This window comes from Amphiura filiformis, chromosome 4 (assembly GCF_039555335.1).
Source record: "Amphiura filiformis chromosome 4, Afil_fr2py, whole genome shotgun sequence".
Taxonomy (NCBI): domain Eukaryota; kingdom Metazoa; phylum Echinodermata; class Ophiuroidea; order Amphilepidida; family Amphiuridae; genus Amphiura; species Amphiura filiformis.
This window is the reverse complement of record NC_092631.1, coordinates 70,407,993-70,431,459: the sequence shown is the minus strand read 5'-3', so window position 1 is coordinate 70,431,459 and position 23,467 is coordinate 70,407,993. Positions and strand designations below refer to the sequence as shown.

The 23,467-nt window shown below is 34.4% G+C and overlaps 1 protein-coding gene across 2 annotated transcripts in view; it reads left to right on the top strand.

The window, feature by feature from the left end:
* Positions 1 to 11,832: 11,832 nt before the first annotated feature.
* Positions 11,833 to 23,467, top strand: part of LOC140151329 (uncharacterized) — a 29,255-nt gene continuing 17,620 nt past the window's right edge. The window contains exons 1-2 of one of the 2 annotated variants that reach the window (XM_072173634.1): positions 11,833 to 12,490; positions 20,966 to 21,076. In XM_072173634.1, the coding sequence (XP_072029735.1) occupies positions 12,146 to 12,490; positions 20,966 to 21,076 (456 nt within the window). In that variant the 5' untranslated portion in view covers positions 11,833 to 12,145. The remainder of the gene's footprint in view (positions 12,491 to 20,965; positions 21,077 to 23,467) is intronic. The other variant, XM_072173636.1, reaches the window with a different exon arrangement.

Sequence of the window (23,467 nt, the reverse complement as noted above, 5' to 3'; positions counted from 1 at the left end):
ATACTTTGTAAAATGTGCCTCTTTTGCCATATCTTCAACAGTTTTCAAACCCTTTACGACAAAAGCCCTATAATTCTCCAAATAAAATGTAAGCAAACAAAGACCATGAAAATCTAGGTCAGCCAAGCCGTGAATAATACAGATAAAGATCTGAAATAATCAAACCGTATCATCCAGAGACTCAGAAGTGTATTCTTGACCGACTTCGCTGAGTTCGCTTCTACTGTCAGTAGTTAAAACAAATATCCCAAGGCTGATAAGGTCTACATTGTATTTCAACTGCAATAATAAGCATTTTGTTATATTGGTATCGTTAGAACAATGCTGAAAACATTCAGTAAATACATTCGAGCTCATTTGATGATATTAATAGGTTTGCAGCTTAAAGCAGCAAGGAATGACACATGGTATGTCATTGCTTCTATTGTCTCTTGCTCACATACTGTCTTTTCTATTTCTCATTCTCTCGTTCGATCAATTCTCTCTCGAATACTCTCGGCCACCCTCTCTCGAACACTCTCTTGCATTAAAAAAAATCATGTCCTGTTATTTTCACATTCAAAACTACAAGAATTCAACAAATGTCTTTATGTTGAAGTGCTGTTGAAATGCTGATCGTTTTCGTCACCAACACGATCTCAGCCCATTTTGTTTGGAGCACATATTTTGTTTTATATACTTCATTAATATAATCTTGTTCTTTGATTGGTTAAAAGTGGATCACATGACCAAAAATAGTTCTACCATCAGTACTCCTATCCGTAAATAGTAACTCTAAGCCGTAAATAGTATTTTCAATGTCCCGGATGAGCCGTAAATAGTACCTCCAAGCCGTAAATCAGAGGATGATTTAAGGAAGCCCCATCATGCACTGTAAAAGTGTTATCGCTAGAGTTTCAACTGCCACTTTACTTTTCAAATCCCATTGAACTCTGTGCAAAAGATGTTGTTTTAGAATTGCCCGTGTGTCATTATTAGTTGGTCGATTTCAGATCTAAAGTGATGTATGCATGAAGGATAATCCACACCTTCTGTAGATAACATAAAATGTGAAATCGACCAACCTTTAGAAGGTGTTTTTATTGTAAATATATCTGTCCAAATTCAAATTTAACCATGCACGTGTATGCAGTGGGCGGGCAGTGGTGTCATGTTCACTCACACAGCTGTGCTAACCGCAAGACTTGCTGGGAAGTGCTTAAATCATCCTCTGGCCGTAAATAGTACTTTTGACCATGCCTTCCGCGTGCGCGCATTCGATGCGACGGAACAGTTCACGCACGCGAAACTGCCATGGCGTCATTTCGCGCTGCTGTAATTGGTTAGCCCGATTTTAGGCTATTCGATTTGTTGAAGGGTGGGTTGTGCTTAAATTAGCCGTGCTGTTCACTCAGGATAGAAGCGGGAGAGTCAAAACGTCAAATAATTTTCTTTTAACAAATCAATGAACAAAGAACATATTAATGAAGTATATAAAACAAATATATACTGCCTTTATTCGAAGTTCTGGTTAAAACTATGGTCCCTCGTTGAGATCAATAAATACTATTTTCCTTCAGGGCTGCGCCCCTCAGGAAAATAGTACTATTGATCTCACCTCGGGCCCATAGTTTTAACCAGAACCTCTCATGGCAGTATATATTTGTATACTATGCAAGAATAGTGCTTTTATGGCAATTTTTTCCAAAACACCGAGGATTAATTAAAAGTTTAAAACGATTCTCACTCCATTATGTCATTCTACTGCATTTTGTGTTTTCACTGTAGTTTGCCACCCGCTCTTGTGTACATGCATGTTTTTGTCACACACATTCACATTCTGGCATCGAACCCAAATGTGTCAAAGCATATTTGCACATCTGGATGTTGAGGGGCTGGGTTTGTGCTTTTCTAGATTCTTTCTTGAGCAATGAATATCATTTTGATGTGTCTAAAATGCCAAGAGTTCATTTTAATGTTTTCGACGAAAATTGTATCAGGAAGAAATATTGCTTAAACCCCTGGATGTACTATTATGATTAATGTTGTATTTCAAAGTACATAGATCATGTGGGAGTAAAATGTATTATAACTGTCAGTACAATCAGGATTTTAAGGTTTCAGTGTCTGTAATCAGCCTATTCGGCCTTAAGGGTGCAATCTTTAGTGTCACCTTGCTACAGGAGATACATGGAATGTTTTAACTACGCGAAAACAAGCGTCAATGCGTCACATTCGCGAATGTTTTGTAGTTTGAATTCGTGTTACAATGGTTTGACAATACAATGCTTTAGCATTAGGCTTTCAGTTTTTGCTTCAGCATGTAGTGATTTAATTCAATGCTTTGTTAATAGAATTATTTTGAAACAATGAGCATGACTACACTTATCGACACTTATCATCCGGGCTTATCATTTGAAACAACTTCTTTCGATGACCCTATTGATGGTGCTTGGGACAATCAAAGAAATGGCAAACATGTATAATTGTTACAATGAGGGAAAAATACTACTATCGCAACAATAGAAAAGTCATTGGCGTATGCCATACATTGTCATCCAGGTCTAATTCATACCTTTGCCGACTTTTGCAGAATGATTTCATTTTAATAATGCAACCTGATTCTGGTCATTTTTTTCTGGCATTATTGTAGCTATAATTGTGTTCTTGTCTACTTATGTCATTAAAATTATTTAGTTCTTTGAGTACGTTAGCATTTAAATGTACTGTCATTTGATTGTTCCTTACGAATATACTCCTTATGTGCGAAAAGTGCCAAATTTGTTATTGCAGTACATCAAGAATGGGTGGTGAAGTTTTAATCATTGTTTTATGATTTGTAAACACGGTTAAATCAATCACTTTATCCTCCTACGTTTTTCCGCCCAACACTCTCTACAGTTGGTTTACAGTTGTCTAAATACCACTCGGCGACACCGTGTCTACATGCAATTGCATTCGTTTTGTTTTTAAATGATGCTTTCTTCACATCGTATATTTATGATTGACTTCTCAGACATACAATTCCTATGCCTCGGGATTTTATGCCATGAACCAAAACAGTCGCATTATAAAGACGAAGTTCGATTTATTACTTTCTGCACTTTGACATTATCTTATAAAGGATGAGAATGGATGCTTGATACCGGCAAGTTCATTCCCTATATATATATGGTGTCCGAACCACGCCCTAAGACTAAGAGATAGATGCCACAGATTGGGATACTGGTATGAGTCACACAACGTCTAATGGATTTATTAGCTGCGACTTACATCATTCAAAAAGAAATTGTGAAAAATGTTAAGATAAACTTGCAAAAAAGATTTTATGAAGACAAATTGGTTTTTCAAAGCTCAAATAAGTGCTTTCGTAAAAGAGCATTTTTGCATGTTCTTTTATTTGAATGAGCAATTATGTGAACATCAACATGGTAGTTTTCTGGTTTTGCCCAGTAAAACAATAAGACTTGGACATCTGAAGAGCTGAGAAGTGCTGATCATTTTTTTACTAAAAAATCTGGGCCCCTTTTATTTGGAGCAATTTTTTTTGTTCTATAGCAATAGAGCAGAATTAGACTTTGTATGACTCTATCAGTTTTTTACGAAACACTGACGATTGAAAGTTCAAAAACATTCCGACTCCTTTGTTGTTTAGTCATTCGACTGTGTATGTTTTTGTTTGTATATCTGTTTGTTCGTTTGTTTATTTGTGTGGTAGTTTGTTGTTGTTTCTGGTTTGTTTTGTCAGTGTTCAGGCAGACACACATTCAGTTTGCCACATGCACTTACCTTATGTTCGTCACACACATTCACATTCTGGCACCGAACCCAAATTATCTAAATGTGTCAAAGTCCTTCCACATCTGGATGGTTAAGGGTTGGGTTTGTGCTTTTTTTGATTCGTTTTAAAGCAATGAATGTCATTTTGATGCGTCGAAAATACCAAGAGTTCATTATTTAAATGTTCTGGAAAGGGTCGATTAAAGGAACATGTTACTGATATCCTAGATGTACTGTATCTGTATAATGTTTTGTTTCAACTGGATTAATAGATCATGTGGGAGTACAATGTATTTTTTTATTCATTTTAAGAACTGTTGGAAACTAGCACTTCTCCATATGTAGAAGGTGTCTGAACCACGCCCTGAGAGATCGATGCCAATAATATTATTGGGATACAGGTATGACTGCATCAGGTCTAATGGATTTATTAACTGCGACTAATATCATTTAAAAAGAAATTGTGAAAAATGTTAAGATAAACTTAGTAACGTGATTTTACGAAGACAATTCCGTTTTCAAAGCTGCACGTTTGTTCATTTACTTTATAAGAGCATTTGAAAAATAGCACTTTTCCATTTTCTTCATATCATGAATGAGCAAGTACGTGAACATGGCTAACATGGTAACATAATTTTTTTGTTCTTTGCGCAGTAAAAACAACAAGACTTGGGCAGCTGAAGATCATTTCTTCATTAAGACAAAGATTGAAAGTTCAAAGCTCCTTTGTTGTTTATTCGATTGTATTGGTTTTTGGTTTGCATTTTGTGGTAATTATTTGTTGTTTCTTTATTTAGTTTTTTTTTTCAGTCCTCAGGTAGACACGCATTCAGTTTGCTAAATGCACTTGTGTAAATGTGTTCATCACACACATTCATATTCTGGCACCAAACCCAAATTATCTAAATGTGTCAAAGAATATATTTCCCATCTGGATGTTTAGGTGTTGGGTTTGTGGTTTTCTTGATTCGTTTCAAAGCAATAAATGTGATTTGATGTGTCGAAAATGTCAAGAGTTCATTAGAATGTTCTAGGAAGGGTGCTAAGAACATGTTGCTGATACCCTGGATGTACTGTATGATTAATGTTGTGTTTCAACTGAAGTAATAGATCACGTGAGAGTAAAATGTATTTTTTTTAAAAATCATTTTAAGAGCTTTTGGAAAGTAGCACTTCTCCATAACATGTCCGAACCACGCCCTGAGAGATTGATGCCAACTATTAGGGTACTGGTATGACTGCACCAAGTCTAATGGATTTATTAGCTGCGGCTTACATTAATTAAAATGAAATTGTTAAAAATGTTAAGATAAACTTCAACTTTAGTTTATAAGAGTTTTTGGAAAATGGCACTTTTCCATTTTGTTCATGTGATGGACTTAATGTGAATGAGCAAGTAGCAAGTTTGTGAGCATGGTAAACATGGTTACATAATTTTATGTTCTTTGCGCAGTAAAAACAACATGACTTGAGCAGCTGAAGAGCTGTTGAAGTGTTGATCATTTCTTCAATAAAACAAAATCTTTTGTTCTATAAGAATATAGTTTGTATGACTCTATAAGTTTGTTTTACCAAACACTGACGATTGGAAGTTCAAAAATAGTTTGACTCCTTTGTTGTTTATTCGTTTTTTGTTTGTATCTTTGTTGTTTCTTTATGTAGGGTTTTTTCAGTGTTCAGGCAGACACACATTCAGTTTGCCACATGCACTTACCTGCAGTTCGTCACACACATATGCACCGAACCCAAATTATCTAAATGTGTCAGAGTATGCTTCCACATCTGAATGTTTAGGTGTTGGGTTTGTGTTTTTCTTGATTCGTTTAGGAAGGGTGCTATGATCATTTTACTGATACCCTGGATGTACTGTATGATTAATGTTGTGTTTCAACAGAAGTAATAGATCATGTGAGAGTAAAAATTTTTTTTCTCATTTTAAGAGGTTTTGGAAAGTGGTACATCTCTATATGTAGAAGGTATATTATGGTGTCCGAACCACGACCTGAGAGATCAATGCTAATTATTGGGACTTACACAACGTCTAATGGATTTATTAGCTGCGACTAACAGCATTTAAACAGAAATGGTAAAAAACGTTAAGACAAATTTAAAAACCTGATTTTACGAATACAAATTCGTTTTTCAAAGCTGCACATTTAAACAGTACTTTTCATTTGAAACAATTTCATTCGATTACCCCTATTTGTCGCTTTGACAAATAAGTGCGATTTTAGAAAATACGGAAAGGGGGTTCTATTTACTCAGTGTAATTCATCATTATAACTGTACGTGTCTTTCCTCCTCTTCCCCATCCCTTTCTCTCTCAAAAGATATGTATTTCGATAGGTGCAGAAGTGCAGAAAAGAGGTTATCGGTTATCGAGCAATATAGTGTTTCAATCGCTTCACAGTTAAACTTGTCGAAACTTATTATCCACCCAAGTCTGCCATTTTCCGTTTCAAAAATTCTTGTCATCGATCAACTACTTGTGAAACACCTTAGGTTGGCCTCCCCATCCATTTCCTTTTTGAATGGGAGTATTTCCTAACCTCAGTTCAAATTTACCTAGACAGAAAGTTCACGACATGATACGATTCCCTGGAATATATCATAACATTTCACACTCGTCTAAAGCATCTATCTTGCCAAAATGCGACGCTCTATTTCAATTCTGTCAATATTGCTGCCAATTTAAAAGCAAAGATCTTTGTATTATTTTTACATTAAACAATCATTATGTGCTTTGATATATAGGCTGTTAATAAAAAATCAACTCCAAAGTATACCAATTTGATTGATAATACTTATCTTTCATAGTTGTTTGAAGTATAATTGTATCACTCTCTGTGATTCTAAAATTGGTAAGAATAGCTTGAAATGAAGGATAAGTATAAGTCAATAAAGTATAGGTATTTAAGTTTAAAATTGGGAAAAAGCAATGATCAATTTTGATACCAATTTTGCTGGTACTATTATTCTTTGCTTTTTGCCCCGCTTTTTGCATGGCCAAAAATGTTAAATGGAACAATCAATGATTTGATAAAGCAGAACACCTTATATTTCATCAACATTTAGAGTTTTGACATTTTTAACACAAGCATAAATGTGCAAACAAACTACAAATATCAGGATCTCCATTATGCGGTCATAACATTTGAAATGGGTGATTCGGCCGGAACATTACCCCAGGGTGTACAAAAAGGAAAATAACTGAAATAGGGTGTCCAAGAAAGTCGTCCTTCAGGGGTTATTCCAATTAATACCTATACAACGCCGGTATTACCTTTTTACCTTTTACATTGGTGACAAGTGGTCCATATTACCTGGAGCAGGATGTTATTTCAAGACCAGGACGTGTCCCAATTTGCTTTGATGAAAGTTGTAATTTCAGGTTAATTTCTAGCTGACGTGACCCTTAGCATAGTGGTTATCGTTAGTTCATCAACCTGTTCATATCACAGATACTAGATTACATGCATTATGTAATGAAAGCTTTGATGACTTTGTAGACGCCTATTTCTAATTTATAAAAAAAAATACAACTTTGCATTCAGTATATGCAGAATATTTATCACCATAAAATACTTAATACCGTGAATTATTTAATACCATGTGTATTATTTCACCCCCAACAAGTAATACGTGCGCATTTATTAACCTATTTCATTCAAGGGAAAACATCTCTGGTTTTTGCTATATATTTTTTAAAACAAAATTGTCACTAGAAATTTTGGAAATGCAAGCAAATATTAATGCATCAACCCACAAGAAAAATGAACGCGTCCCAAAGCACTGCGAGCATGGCGAGTAGAACGCGGAGTGTGCGTGCTATAATTACACAATTAATGCACTCTTGGCATATTTCTAATCTTTCTGATTGGTTCTCGCTATTTATTTAATCATCTTTATTAACAAAAGAAGAACATATAACCCCAAGATCAACTGAGATCCATACCGATCTCAGGCAAGGGTAAACACAATTACAAACAGCAAATATACACATAAACAATGAGGAAGTATCGATCTAGCATATTTTGGCAATTATTGAGTATGTGCAGTAAAAGTGTATGATATTTTGATACAATATATCTATGTTGATACATCAACATGATCCATCCAAGATATTTAATTTGTATAATGTATAGTATGTCATTGATGAATATGACGATTGGTTTGTTGCATATTTGCTCTGCTACCTGCTGTCTTGTCAGGTATATTTACGCCAGATACATATTTTAAGGGTATTACCTTAGAGGTATCTAATCACTCATCATTATAAGTGTTATCGCTTATTCTTTATTATTCTTTGTATCATACAATGAGGGAAAAGATTATCTATATCTAAATCTGATATCATAATGTGAACGGATTGCGGCATTAATGTTGTAGTGTACAAAAATAGTATATACATTTACTTGTGCATGATCTTCATTCCTTACGGATCATTGAGAGAACCTTCAATATGGCCGACCATGATAACATGAATACTTGCTATAAAATATTGAGTCATGAGCCTGAAATAGTTTACATGCTTCATAGTTGTGATAGTAGTATTTTTCCTTGTCAAAACTTATTGAAATTAAAACAAAAATCAGACAATATATCGTGTGTTGGTAACATACAGTTTGCTTCGACTATATTTATAAATACGTATTTATATATACGCACATGACCACCTCCGCGCTGCCATAACAGCATGTAGACCGCAGTAAGCATGGTAAGTCTCGAAGTGACCTTCTACATAGCGGATGGGCGTGCATTTGAATAAATGGCGGTAAACAACACGAGACTACTGTGCTGCAAAATTGTATATTTTGTTAAACTTTATGGTTATATTGTAAACGTTTCCATCTATAAATATTTTTTTGCCGCCGGCATAAACTTTCAAAATGTTGTTTTTGATAACATATGTATTAATTTTGCTGTTCAATTAACACTTAAATTTGATGATATTTATCTAAACAGTTCCTATCCTTTGAATGGTATGAGGATTTGGTCACGCTTGCTGGTCTTGGTATGTCGTGCCCATGGGTCACATGCGTATTTATAAATACAGATTTATAAATATACTCGAAGCATACTGACATACATGTAGTATAGCTAAACGCGAAAGACGGACCAAAAGTGCAATTGCAAAATAATTGAAAATTTCAGATGTTTTTATTTACGAAGATGTTTGGATATATACCACTTGCGACAATATAAATAAAAAACAATTTGACACATCAGTAGTACCTTGATTATCTTAATTCAATAATTCAAAGCTGACATGAACTGTGGTAATAAGCGAAAAATAAAGTCAGTAGATGAACTATGACAATCCTTTAACGCATACTCGTTGAGTCAGCTCCCTAACAATAACAAAATAAAAAGTAAAAGTTGTCAACATGCTGTCAATCATAATTTTCGTGTTTTTGATGACTGAAACGAGACAATAACATAATATTTTACTTAAGTAACATTCTTTGATATAAGAACATTTTATGAAGAAAAAACAGAGATTTAATAAGTCATATCTGACCACAGGCTGTTCAATCGCTACACATTTTGACATTGGCATTGTGCGTGAGTTATATTTTAAACTAATTATTAAAGCAAATTCATATTAAACAATATTTTGCAATGTTTTGACCTTGAAAAAATTACAAATATCGTAGCGAATCATTTAAAATACAGGAACTTTACTATCAAATATCAATATTAATCACAAATTACTGCTATCGATTTTTTAGTGATATATCACATAATACGTAGCCAAATTGACCGATCTCCATGTTAGATTTAGAAGATGTCTCTCCAAATTATTTAACATAGACCGTCGGACGCCAAATGACTAATGAAATTTGCAACTTTTGAATCTGTACCTTCAATCGCTTTGAGTTTCATAACGTCGTGGTTTCTGTATTATTTACCATTTCTGATAGCTCAAACTAAACAAAATATCCTTGCGCACATTATGGTCACCTTGATGTTTTCACATCTACCCTTATTTATGCTGTAAGGTACGATTCATAAACTATACCTTATTTATTGTGCTATAGTTTGAAAAGTCTGCTCTCAAATATTCGTAACATTCATGATATTTTTGAATTCAACCGCTTTAATTTTATGGTGACGTTGAAGATTCGTTCAGTCTTTGCCGATGGCAGTATTTTTCTAAACGGGAAAAACGTAAATTTTAAATGAAAACAAAAGATAAATTACGAAGGGATCTTTCCGCTTCTTCTACTTGTGCGTGTGCTTAGTCATCATTTTTTCTTACAGAAAGAAAATAACGTATGTTTAGGTTATTCAAAATTACTGAGGATATATTCAGATTATTACTTTGATCTCGATAACTAAACCGGATGTAAAGAGATATCAAACTGCTCAGACACTAAATGTCATAATATAATATTTTAATTACTTTCAATTTGGGATAAGTATACATTATTCTAAACCTATTATAGGATACCAAAATTATCTGATTCCCAAATCTTGAGAGTGAGATATAGAGGACTAACGGTTTTAATATTAGAATAAGGCTATCACTTTTTCGTTCATAACGTCTAAACGGAACAAACGTAAAATTTCACTTGGATTATTAGAAAATTATGAGCTTTCTCCTAATGCCAAAATCTCCATTTTATTAATAGGATAGATAGAGTGGTGGAATATGTCGATCTGGTCACACCCTTTTTATGTTATAAACAAAAATCAAAGTTTTTTGCTGATTTGTGTACATTGAATGCAGTGGCGCATTAACTACTCTACCCGAGTGTACTTTCTATAGTAACTCCGTTCCTTCCGATTTCAATTAAGGAGTAATTGAAAGCACTTGGTTCAATAACTTGATGAAAATTCTGCACTTGACAATTTATAAACCCATGACCACGCATTCATGAATATTTATATATGTATTGAGTTCATTACTTGCGTTAATTGTTAACTTGCTTGTTATGTATTTATTTTGAGATAAAAGCTTGATGACAAGGCTTTTCTTTCAAATTTGGTTCGAATATTTCACAAGACAATCAAGTAAAGCTTCAGAAATGTAATCAATTGTGTTATTTTTAAATTATAATATTTAAAAGTATATATTATAATTATTGTTATTTACTTCTTATTGGTCGCACAACGTATCCTTCTCTACCTTTAAAAGGGCAACTCAGAAGCATAAACATGATACACATGACAAACCAAATGTCAGCTCTTACATATATGGCTCTGCAAGAAAGGCGTCAATTTCTTGGCAATGCCACACATAATAGCTTAAGAACGTTACAGACTTTCAACTTTTCAGTGAATTAATGTTTAAACAGCTGTGTTGGGTGATCAAACTTTCTCCAACTTCATATTTTAAAATATCTGAATGTACATAACTATTTACTAGTTGTATTCTATATGGAATGAGAATGATAAACTCTTTGGCAAACTTTATTGTCATGCCCTTTTCAATTCAATTTATATTATGACATTCAATAACTCAATATCTACATGTAGTTTCCTATGATAATTATGGTGAAGGTTGCTAAGGGAAGCCGAGTAAACTTTAATGCCGGTATCTTATTTATAAATTCATAATTCAATGGTACTTGTATTTTAATTCTTTTAATGTTCATTGCCAGCAAAGTTGTTGTTTTATGGGTACGGTTAACTAACATGCTAGAATTGCCTGTTGCTGGCTAAGACCACGATGAACCATTTAATCTGGAACACAAATATGCAAAACTCACATATATATACGTGGGTCAATTTCCGAAATTGGCGGCTTAATGGCTACTACATTATACTACGGAAAGCTAATGAAAGCTAATGAACCCATGTGTAAAGTATATTATGACTAAAGTTCCACTGGGTGGACAAAATCATATTACAGGAACACGAAATATGTCAAGAAGTATACCAGCAAGTTTACAATTCCACCAGCTGCTTCTAAACCTGAATGAAAAGTGAACAACGAAACACTATAGCCTAGTACATCAGCCATTTTGAAGCTCAGTTTTGGCGCAGGTGATTCATTTATTAAACATCTGCCACACATTTGAGATAAAAAAATCCGGATAATCTTGCTGCAAAATGATAGTGTACTACAGGATGTGAACACACCAAACTTTGAATGACCATTATCAGAGTTAAAAATCGTCAATCTTGTGTGACTCCACCGCGCCTCTAGCAGTAAGACGAAGATTCGTACACACTATGCCCGTATTGTATCATGGTTACATGTGTCACCAATCATTTCCAGTTTTGGCGGGAGAACAAAATCTAGGAGCCTACCGATGAAAACTGTGGATTCCGGGCCGGAAACCAGTCAAGAAGTTAACTTCAAGGGGCCAGGTCTAGCTTGCATGTGTCAATTATAGTCTGCTGCAAAACGCAGGCTTGGTTGTAGTTTTGGCGGCAAATGGCAAGTCAGAAACAACCGGAGCTGTTTGGCCGAGTGAAGTCGCTACTTACGTTAAAATCTGATAGTGTTAATCGCGACGGACCTTCACGAGCCAAAATTGACACGAAGAAAAAGGGTGAGAAGATAGCATCAAAACCCAAAAAGGCAAAGACAAAGACCATTAAGGAACCATCACCAAGTAAGTCATCAGAGAAATCAGAGAAGAAGAAAACTACGGAAATGACGGAGGAAACACCAACAGAGAAGAACCCTCAACCTAACCAAGAAAAAACAGAGAAGAAAAAGTTGCCGGACCCTGACCCGGTCATGGAGGAGGAGGAGTTATCGCCAGTGGAACGTTTAGTAAGTCTTAATAAACAAAATTGTGATTCGTTTGTTATTTACAATGAGTAATTTAGCTAAAAAGTTAATATTATTGATGGACGTGGACGGAATATGTGAACTGCTTCCTGTTCTCAAAAGTACGCTGAACTTTTGACATTTAATCATAGACAATTTTTTATTATTAGTTCAAGTGAGTGATAATCCTAAGCAAATGCCTAGCAGCTTAGAATAATCTTTGGTTTTATCCTTTCATTTAAGATTGACGCAATGGTTGTCGTGTCGATCTCGCGGTTGTCTTAGAAACGACATTTTGGGAACAAAGGTCACAGTGGCTTGACAAAATGGCGGAAACGCAGGCGTGTCAAAATGTCACTTTTTGTTATAAATCAGTGAAACAAATGGGAATGAAATACTTTATGAATGCATTAGTCAACAATGTTCCACAATAACATTACTAGTACAGTTTTTTTTACTAAGAATGTCCACACGTTTTCACCGTAACGAGATACAGCGGTCAAATCCGATGTGGGAGTACATTGAACACGATATAGTTCTCAAGTACATATAACCAGTGGAATGGACACCCATGTATTATGATTTATTAGCAGGATACCAAATTTTGGTCTTGTTATATTCTGGATGCGTATCTTAGTTGTTTTGTTGACTATCATATTAATTTAATAGCCTGAACTTAATTCTGTCGTTCTTTTCATGAAATAATATACTCATTCTATCTGCGTTTTTGTCGATTTCAATTTTCGAACTTTACTTTAATGAAAGTAACCTAAAAAAGGTTCGAGAACATAAGCCAATGTTCCCATTTCCTTTGATATGTCTGTGTCCGCAAGGCATAAGCGTTTACATGAACTTGTTCTATTGTATGTATCTTTCCGGACCATGATTTTAGACAAATGTGGAGCAATCCCCAAATTTTTTATTTTTTAAGTAAATTAATACTTTGTTTTTGCAGTGAAAGTAAAGTAATTGTAAACCAGAGTTTAAAGTATATGTTAAATATATGAAGAGCCTTGTTTCAAAACCCCTTACATCCACTTGCCCAATTTTGAGAACACATCAAAATATCATCAAAAAAAATCACTGATATATGGGGGTTTTCAACAAAAGCAGGTTTTGGCGGGATGCTCATCCTACCCAAGCATCCCGCCAAAAACTGCTTTTGTTGCAAAACCTACATATCAGTGATTTTTTTGATGATTTCTTGATTTTTGATGTGTTCTCAAAATTGGGCAAGTGGATGTAAGGGGTTTGGAAACAAAGCTCTTCGTATACATAATGAATGGACCGTGTAATGTGTATTTTTATAGTACTTTTCACGGTAATGTACTAAGCTTTTTTTGTTTTGTTTTTTGGCTTTTTTTTTTGTAACATCTGAAAATAACTGATTTAAACAAATTTAATGCATATTTTTAAGCAATATAATTTTGCGAGAAGTTTAAAACTTAGGCCTAGTCCGTGCAATGATCAGATGATATAGACATTGAATTTGGTACGGAATGTAACAAAATAGGGACAAAATCACCTTTACTCAGCAAATGTGAGCATGTAGAAACTTGAAACTTTTTACGGTGCCATAACTCTGGTTAAGTTCACTTTAAAAACTTATCACCTATACATTTATAAAAATTAATTAATTTAATTTATATTATTTATACATATTTTTTTTTTATTTATTTATTTATTTATTTATTTATTTATTTATTTATTTATTTATTTATTTATTTATTTATATTTAATTTGTGTTCTTTGGATTAATAGTTATTCGGAAATTATTATGAAATTAGCTTTAGTTAATAATATTGAATGGTTCCTTTTTTGTAATATCAATATCTAAAATGCCTTCCACCACACTGGTTTGTGATTAAAGGAATTATTAGAACTGTAGAACTAGAAGTAAAAGGTCAGCATAGTCAAAATCATCGGATATTAATTTATACCAGTGAAAAATTTGGACACACATGAAATGTTTGCCATAAATTTAATTTTCATTTGTTTCCAAACAGTTAAAAAAACGGTGAAATAAAAACACCTGACTATATACATATACGTGTTTAGTTTCGGTGAACTAAATACACGTACACGGGACCGGCTGCTTAACTGCCCCTCCAAAGTAGGCTTACTCTCATGGCTCGTTATCCTAATTCTGAATGTATCATGGGAAAATCGGAAGTATGAAAGAAATCTCGAGATACTCTCGATTAAATTAGCATTACTTCCAAGCCACTATTAGAATTATTACTGAACATAAAACAAAGAAATATACAGCCCGTCTCCAAAAAAACTGTGCAAGTGAAAAGCGCCCTCTGTGGCAATTAGAAAATACCGTTGTAACATGATGCTTACATCAACGTCAAGGGCACAGTCTTTATAGCTCTCAAATACCGTTTGTTCTGTTCAATTTGCTTTTTTTTAATCTCGAGATATGTTTAGTTAAGGGACGCACCATTTGATACTCAGGGGGGGGGGGGGGGGGGAAGTTAGGGGGCGGGGGGAGAAAAGTTTTTTTCGCCGCCGAAGGCGGGGAAGTTTTTTTTTTCACCGCCGAAGGCGGAAGTTTTTTTTTTAATTTCATGCATTATACACAGTTAGGTGGGGAAGGTTTTTTGTTTTTTTTAGTGTTGGTGGGGAAAGTTTTTTTTTTGCTCATGTAGTGGGTGAAGTTTTTTTTTTCAAAAACTTCCTACGCCCACCCTGAGAATCTAATGGTGCGTCCCTAACAACGAAAGGGTAAAATCACAATTGTGCCACTTTTACTAGGGAATATGGCTGTAAATGTAACCAATGATAGCTGATGTTGATGCGTCTAATGCACGAGCCCCGAAGAGGGCATGCATCAACACCAGCGCGCGTGCATTATTTTGTCTAATTTCATTAATTTGTCAAATTTCATGAACTTGTCTAAGTTCATTAACCTATAAGTGTGCAATATTTGTTTGTCTTTTAACATGTCTTGAATGACAAAGAGAACAGTATTTACCATAATAAAATCAATGACATGCACATGTATTTAATTTTACAGCAGAATGTTAAATATTTATCTTCTAATTTGCCGTAAGTGGAAAAAGAGGATCATTAAACCTGTATCATGATAAAACAGTAAAAACAATTGTGTATTTGATGTGTAGTTGATGCATTCTTTTGATTTCACGAAGGAACTCAAGATAAACTTGATGCTATACATGTACAGCCCTCTTCCCTAGTAAAAGTGGCACAATTGTGATTTCACCCTTTCGTTGTTAAGTTAAGCATATCTCGAGATTAAAACAAGCAAATTGAACAGAACAAACGGCATTTGAGAGCTAAGACTACGCCCTTGACGTTGATGTAAGCATTATGCCACAAAGGTATTTTCTAATTGCCAAAGAGGGCGCTTTTCACTTGCACAAGTTTTTTTTTTTAGACAGGCTGTATATTTGTTGTGCTTATCAAAACTACGCCACATTGTCACTTCTGAATTTAACCAAATCTGTCTTCCGTGCATCTTTTCAGATTTTTACTCATTAATTCGCGTATTAAGTAGACTATGCCATAGTCGAATTTTATTAACAATATGTTATTATTAACCCATTTCGTTGAACTCAAAATTATACTGATGTTTATTAAAATTAAAGTATTCAATAGTAAAATGGTCATAAAGAGTTAAAAATATCAGACGATTAGTGACAATAAAAGTAATTGAATGCAACATTATCTTGCATAATTATAACGGCTCACTTTAATACTGAACAATTCTGATTTTGGAATCTACCAGTTTATTGATAGCGAACCCCGAAATTTCGACTATGAACTTTGAATTGTAAGCAGAACTTTACCCCCTGGACTTTGCTCTCTAAAAACACACTGTCAAGCATACTTGTTTATCAGTCCATTAACCACAAGTACGCGCTAGATGTTTGATGAGAGATTAACTTTCGCGTCAACACAAAAGCGCCGCAAATACCACAGACAGTTGTTTACGGTGTAGTTAATGGTAATGGCGCGGGCCCAGACGATTTAAACCATAGCGAGGTATGGGCGACCAATCACAAGGCAGATCCATTTAAAGATGCATTACATCATTGCCAATTTTAGTTAGGCCAGAAATTGGCCTAACTCTCCATAGAGTCCCGTGTTAAAAATCTTAACCGCAAGGCAATGTCAGTAGTCCACTTGGGAAGCTAACAAACAGAGGGAGTAGGGTGACTGATCAGATGTGAAAATCTATCAATTGTACACACATTAATTAAATCAGAGTTTTAAGCTTAAATACAATATCCAGAGTATGCACAATGGGCAAGTGGACTACGGGGTAGTCTACGTATTAAGTGACCGTAGGAAGTTAGCAACCTCGTGTGACATGTGATGGTCTAATGCAAACCGGCGACAATCTTACCTTGTCCTACAGATAGTCAAGATCAGTGCACTTACATTTTTCCATCGCTTGAGAAGTTTTCGTGTTTACAATAATAAAATTGAGCCAGGAATCTATCAACTGGGATCAGTTATATGTAAAACTAAACATGCTAAAAGTACATGTATAACATAAGTTCAATTCAAAATAAAAAATAAAAATTCTTATCAACAAATTCAGTCTATAAAATCAACTAGTCAGCAGTGTTTGGTGCAATAGGTTGTCCCAAAATGATAAGAAAACATTATTGTTGTCATGCATACTATGAAGGTTTTGTGCAATCTCCGATGCTTTGATCTGGAGTTTGCGCTAACTTGCTCATTTCGATTGTCCACGTTAAAACTGTGTCACGTTAGCCCGGACACGTTAGTTTCTGTTGTCATGACACAATATTGTTTATTTGCATAAGCTAAATTGTTGTTACAGTAGTTTTAAGATGAGGGCGGAATACCTCTTTATTATGCAACTGAATATACGACGCATTTCCATAAGAAATAGAGTTATTTTCCTACACATTCTGCGGCCTTTATATTCAACCCATTGAATTCATATTGTTTAGAATAAGCCTTACTACTCGTTAATATTAATGAAAGAACAACAGAAACATATTAGTTTATCAAAAGATTTGACATAGATTAGGCTGTCATATTGCTACCTCCAATATCCGTATATTACATTACAATAAATGAGCATGATTATTATAAATACCCAAAGAATAATGTTTGGAAATCGGCGTTATTCATGTTATTGTACATGTTTCCCACATTTGAGAAAACTTGACTTCTTGTATTATATTTATATGAAAATGTGTTATTATTAATTGATGACTAAAGCTCTTTTCTAAAATACCACATGTATGCTATCTTAAGACCTCTGTAAAGACCATGACTTTGTCACAACTTCTTAAGGGATTTAAGTTATCAACTGGAATATGAAATCATCAGATTCGAAGTTTGCCTATTATGTTTCCCAGATGTGAATGGAATTTATGATGCTTCACACTAAAAAGTGGTTTTTAGATTTAGGCAAGACATGTTATGTGTTGACTCACCACTAATTGTACCATAATTCATTTCACATGCATCCATCTTCCAAAAGCTCACACAGACACATATGAACAGTTCCGGAAAATCCAAGTTATGTAACATTGCCTTTTTCGTACGATTAGAGGAATACATTGTTATGGATTTTAACTAGATTTGACCAATTTGGATATTTTACCCATGCATAAGCGGCCATTTTGAATTATTTCGAATTAGGCACTGTTTCAATACTTGGACATTTCATTCGTTTTTGTGTGAGCTTTTATGAGATGGGTGCATTTGAAATGAATTCTGTGGCAATAAGTGTTGGGTTAACTCAATTTTGTTCCGCAATTAATTAGACTTGCCTATTAGCTCATGATATGTTATAGCATTGTACACGATGTGGTAAGATAATGTAAGAAGCAGGGCCGCCTAGAGCTGGCCCTGTACGTGGGTACCAAAACAACCAATCCGGTTCTACATTATCGAGGGCGCTATTATGATTTTGTGCCCGAAATAAACCAACCATTCTACACTGGCAAAGTCCTCCAAAATGATACTTGTTTGAAATGGTTGTTTAACTTTGTACCCACGTATACGTTCCCCTCAGATTGACCCTTCCAGGGATGGTAAAGTTTAAAAAGACCCTTTAATTGCTGACGGACCAGATAACAACTTTTTATTCATTTTCTAATATTGTAAATAAGGACTCGATGTTGTCTTTGCATATCATCAGGAACAGGTTTGAAGTTGGCCTTACTAGTAATATGATCTAAGCTTACCTGGAAAAATGTTTCGGTTATCGGTATGGTTCGAACTTCGACTATATTTATAAATACGTATTTATAAATACGCACGTGACCACCTCCGCGCTGCCATAACAGCTTGTAAACAGTACGAGGCGATATACAACACGAGACTACTGTGCAGCAAAATTGTCTATTTTGTTCAACTTTCATGACTTTGTGATTATTGTCAACATTTCCGTCGAAAATTTTTTTCTTCGTCTGCAAATACTTTCAAAATGTTGTTTTTGATAACATATTACAAATTCGGAATCCCCCCACCCATGTGTAATAATTTTGCTATTCAATTAATACTTAAATTTGATGATATTTATCTAAAGTGTTCGTATCCTTTTCTGTATAGTGGTCAATGGTATGAGGATTTGGTCACGCTTGCTGGTCTTGGTATGTCGTTCTCATGGGTAATTTATATAATACAGTCGAAGCATATTGCTATGCAACTGTATTTAAATCTTCAAAAGTTTTTACTTTTTCATCAGTAAATTTAAATTGATAAGTTTCTGACATTAAATCAATGTACGGACACACCAATGTTGTTATTGTTTCAACAATCATTACACTATACGGCTGTATGCGGCAGAATGATAATGACTTAATAATGAAATTCTTATTTGCCATTGTATTTTACATTGTAGCTCATGGAAAAATGTCCACACCCACCCCTGCATCCACACCCATCCCCACCCTCACACATGACATTTTCATAGAAATGTCGATGGAGTACTATGTGGGCGTATTTGATTGACTGAGCGTGCAACACAATTTTAACAGATTCAAATCACGTGATGTAAAAAAAAAAGATTTCTTAAAGATGGAATTGAAGAAATCAAAAAGAATCAGCCCATGGGAGCCGGACGAGAAACATGGAAGAAGTAGATAATAAATCAGCAACGATAAGGAGAAATTGGCAAGAAATCAATTTGAGGCCCCCCTACCTTTATGGGTATAGTCATATATCTTAGTCTTATATCTGTCATTGCCACTATGTTTTACTCTACAATTTGACAAAGGTCAGTAATATTGAAAGGAAGCTCTTCATGATATTTTGGTACAAAATACTCAGGAATATTTTACTCTTGAGATGAGAAGGGAGAATGGTGTAGAAAAAATAACTATTCTAACATACACAGAGTTTTAAGCCCATACTTTCATGACTATCAACATAATTTTCATTAGAGCACTTCGTAAAATCTCTGGGTGGCAACCACCCCTTACCATTAGGATAGCATACCGTACGTATGGTAAGGTAGGGTTTTCAAGTTTGTGCTGTTCTATTCAACTCAAAGGATAGTCCTACAATTACAAAGAAGCGTTTGGCGTTTTAATGCAACAGGGGCGAACCGTTATATGGATAAACCGTAAACTCCTAGGACGAGGGTGTTAGTGCAAAGTTCAATGACTCATTACTGGACATTAAAAAAATTAAAGTTTAAGCATTTGCTAGAACGGTATGAGCCCCGGGTATGAGTTTCGCAATTTAGAATGTTTATTTTTCATTACGTAAAAGCAAAATGTGCTACTTTGTTTTTTTTCTTCCTAATATTTTGTTTTTGATCCATTTTATTTTCATTTTTCATTTTGCGGCCATTGCTTTCCTGGTAACTACAATAACCATTTGTGATAATAATTTGCAAACTGCAAATATGACGAATCATTTCTACAATTTTCTATAGATGTTTTTAAAGCAAATTTATGTGTCAATATTGTGTCAATGACACTTACAATAGAGATGTGGGCAGAATATTTGCTGACACATGGTGTTTATGTCAATGATATCAAACATTGAAAACAGCGACATCCGCACAGCATGTCATCCGATATGTAAAATGATAATTTTTAAAGGAACGGGGATATACCATGGGTACCTTGCATTTGACCTTGTTTTTCGGTTTTATTTCAAAATAATTTCTTTTAAGACGGGACTGAATTATATTCTTTAATGTAATTTACTTGTTAAAGTATTTCGGATTTCCTTTAGCTATTTTCTTTCCTGCTATGACCAAAACAGGCTATCAAGTTTGCAAATTTGTAGAAGGTATTAGTATTACTTTTGAAGCCAGGGTCTTATTTCTGTTGACAAGAGGAATTTGGAATTTTCTGGAAAGAAAGTACAAATATTACTTGACCGTCGCATAACCTTTATATCCTAAGTTATCATCTAAAGGTAAACAAAAACACAATCATCCATACTCACCAAGTTGCCATACTTACATTTCAAAATGTTTTTCTATTTTTCCCGGCATGCAAATCGCAGGAAATCAAAGGGGTCAACAGTCAAACGGATCTGACGTCAGTACCTATTGCTTTCCGGTCTTCCGTAGCCCTCAGTAATCGGTCATCAGCATATTTATGTTTTGATCAACTGGTAAGGGATTGTTTCAAAATCCTTCCAAGTAGCTCAGAAATCATTCCACTTAGTACAAATTTTGCTACATTCCATGTTATTTGTTTGCCATACCGCCATTTTTGTTCTCAAATTTGCTTTATATAATAAGCGATCGAGAATAATGTTTGCTGACATATTTCCGTTGTTGGATACCCATTATAATTTAGTTGCTTTCCCATGCCATCCTGCACTCATTCACAAAATATCCATTACTCATTTCCCGCCAAAATATTTTATTTATCTGAGCTACATTTTGATTATTTTGAGACAGTCCCGATTTAACGGTGTATTGATTTCAATGTATCAGCAATTCTTTAAAACATGTGGATAAAGATATTGCTATCAGGCACAACTTTTATTGCAAAACATCCTGCAGAAAAGCATCATTGTTATTATTATAATTAATTTTAATCTAGATTAATATTCAATTCGTCATTTTGAAATCAAAGTTGGTGGTTCAAGCCTAAAAAAATTCCTCGTGAAGAAGTATCTTCAAATAACTTCGCTGCAAATTACCGAATTGTAATCCAGATACAAACTCACTACACCGTTATTAAAGGCCTATTCAATGATTAGCGCATTCGTAAAATCATCAAAATCTTCAAAAATCAGATCTTTGCACCTTTGATAGTAGCATCGATGTGCTATCATAACCTGCTAGTGGCTAAGCCGAAAGCCATGCATTATATACAAAATGTGATATTTTACATGAAACTGTTGTATCTCTCTACTTAAGTAGAGAAATTAGCTGCATGTATTTGAACGTGGCTTCAACTTTGTCAATATCGCTGTTTTCTATACACTTTTGCTGAGATCACTGAATGGGCCTTTAAAGATCGATTATGCTATTCCCATCTGCTTTGCATGCTTTAGCAATTTAGAATCATGATAATTATGTTTGCTTTCATATGTGTTACCCGTTCCCAAAACTCGGAACATATCAAGATTTTACTTTTTGAGATTATGATTAAGTTAGAAATATTAGAAAATAATGTCACCAAATTTATTTTGTATCATTGTATATTTCAGTAGATAAGGTACAATTTGTTAGGTTTTGTAGCCAAAAACACAAAATTAGGTATTTAACTTTTTTGGATACCATTTAAAGACCTTTAAATCAAGAGCAAATCTGCTGATATGTTCCGGATTTTGTGGGAACGGGTCACATAATTTAGAATAAAATTTGTATCGTAGGCTTATAATTCTCGATAAGCCGACCTGTCTGACATGTATTTTAAGATTAGGGGTAATGTTGGGGTATGATAAGTATGACAAGATATACAAGGGTCATTCAAAAAAAAAAGTTCTACCTCCATCATCATATCTCTGTTATCTTACGCGCCAGGATATTGAAATTACCCATGGTTATACTCTTAAATGTAGGCTACAAAAGTTATTTGATGAAAATGTGATGTTCGGGTTTTAAGAAATGTTGCTTAAAGCGATTACAGATTTGGTACATCGGAAACGGTTAGAAACTGAAGCCAAATGGTTTATTGTAGCTTTGGATAATCTCCATAAAAATGTGGTTGTCCAACTGCTTACTCAGGATAAATATTTTGGTCGTATTTATGCTCCCTGGCATGCCTTGGGACTTCAAAACAAAATGAAACATGTTTTATCTGAGAAGAAAATGCCGAGGGATTCAACAGACAAACAAAATAGTAAAATTTGCCAGATTTCGATTAGACCACCTTTAAGGGTAATTTGCAATTACGTTCTATTTTAAGCAATGGATGCATCTTATCGTCGAAATAAGATGAGCAGTTTGTTAATAACGTTGTATATACTTAGAAAATACAAAAACTGTGCATAAGACTTATTTAATTTTAACCAATTAATATGACTTGAACCAACAAGTGCACACCCAATCGAAGTCAACTACCTATGGAAAAGGGTCAATATGAAGGCTTTTTTGAACATGTATCAGTTTTGCTATGATTTCCACATTGATGTTGGCAACCTTTTTAATAAAATTTAGCCTTTCTTTTCAGACCGTTTCCGACATACCAAATCTGTATTCACTTAAACCAACATATCGTAACAACCAAAAATTACATTTTCACCAAATAACTTTTATTTAGTAGCCAAGATTTAGAGTATAACCAATAGTAATGTCAATATCCTGGCACGTAAGATAACAGAGATGTGATGATGGAGGTAGAACCTTTTGAATGACCCTCGTATGTTTGAAGTAAAAGTAAAAGGAAACACACAGAGTTCTTCGCTATTGTCAAAAAATTGCCCTCAATAAGCATTCGTTTTCAAACTTATGCCTTCTTTGTTTCCAATTTAAAGATGTGCATATTTATCTATTTTTTTGTTATTGTTAAAGTCGGGAAATGTTTTATTTGTAAGCCCTGCCATGTA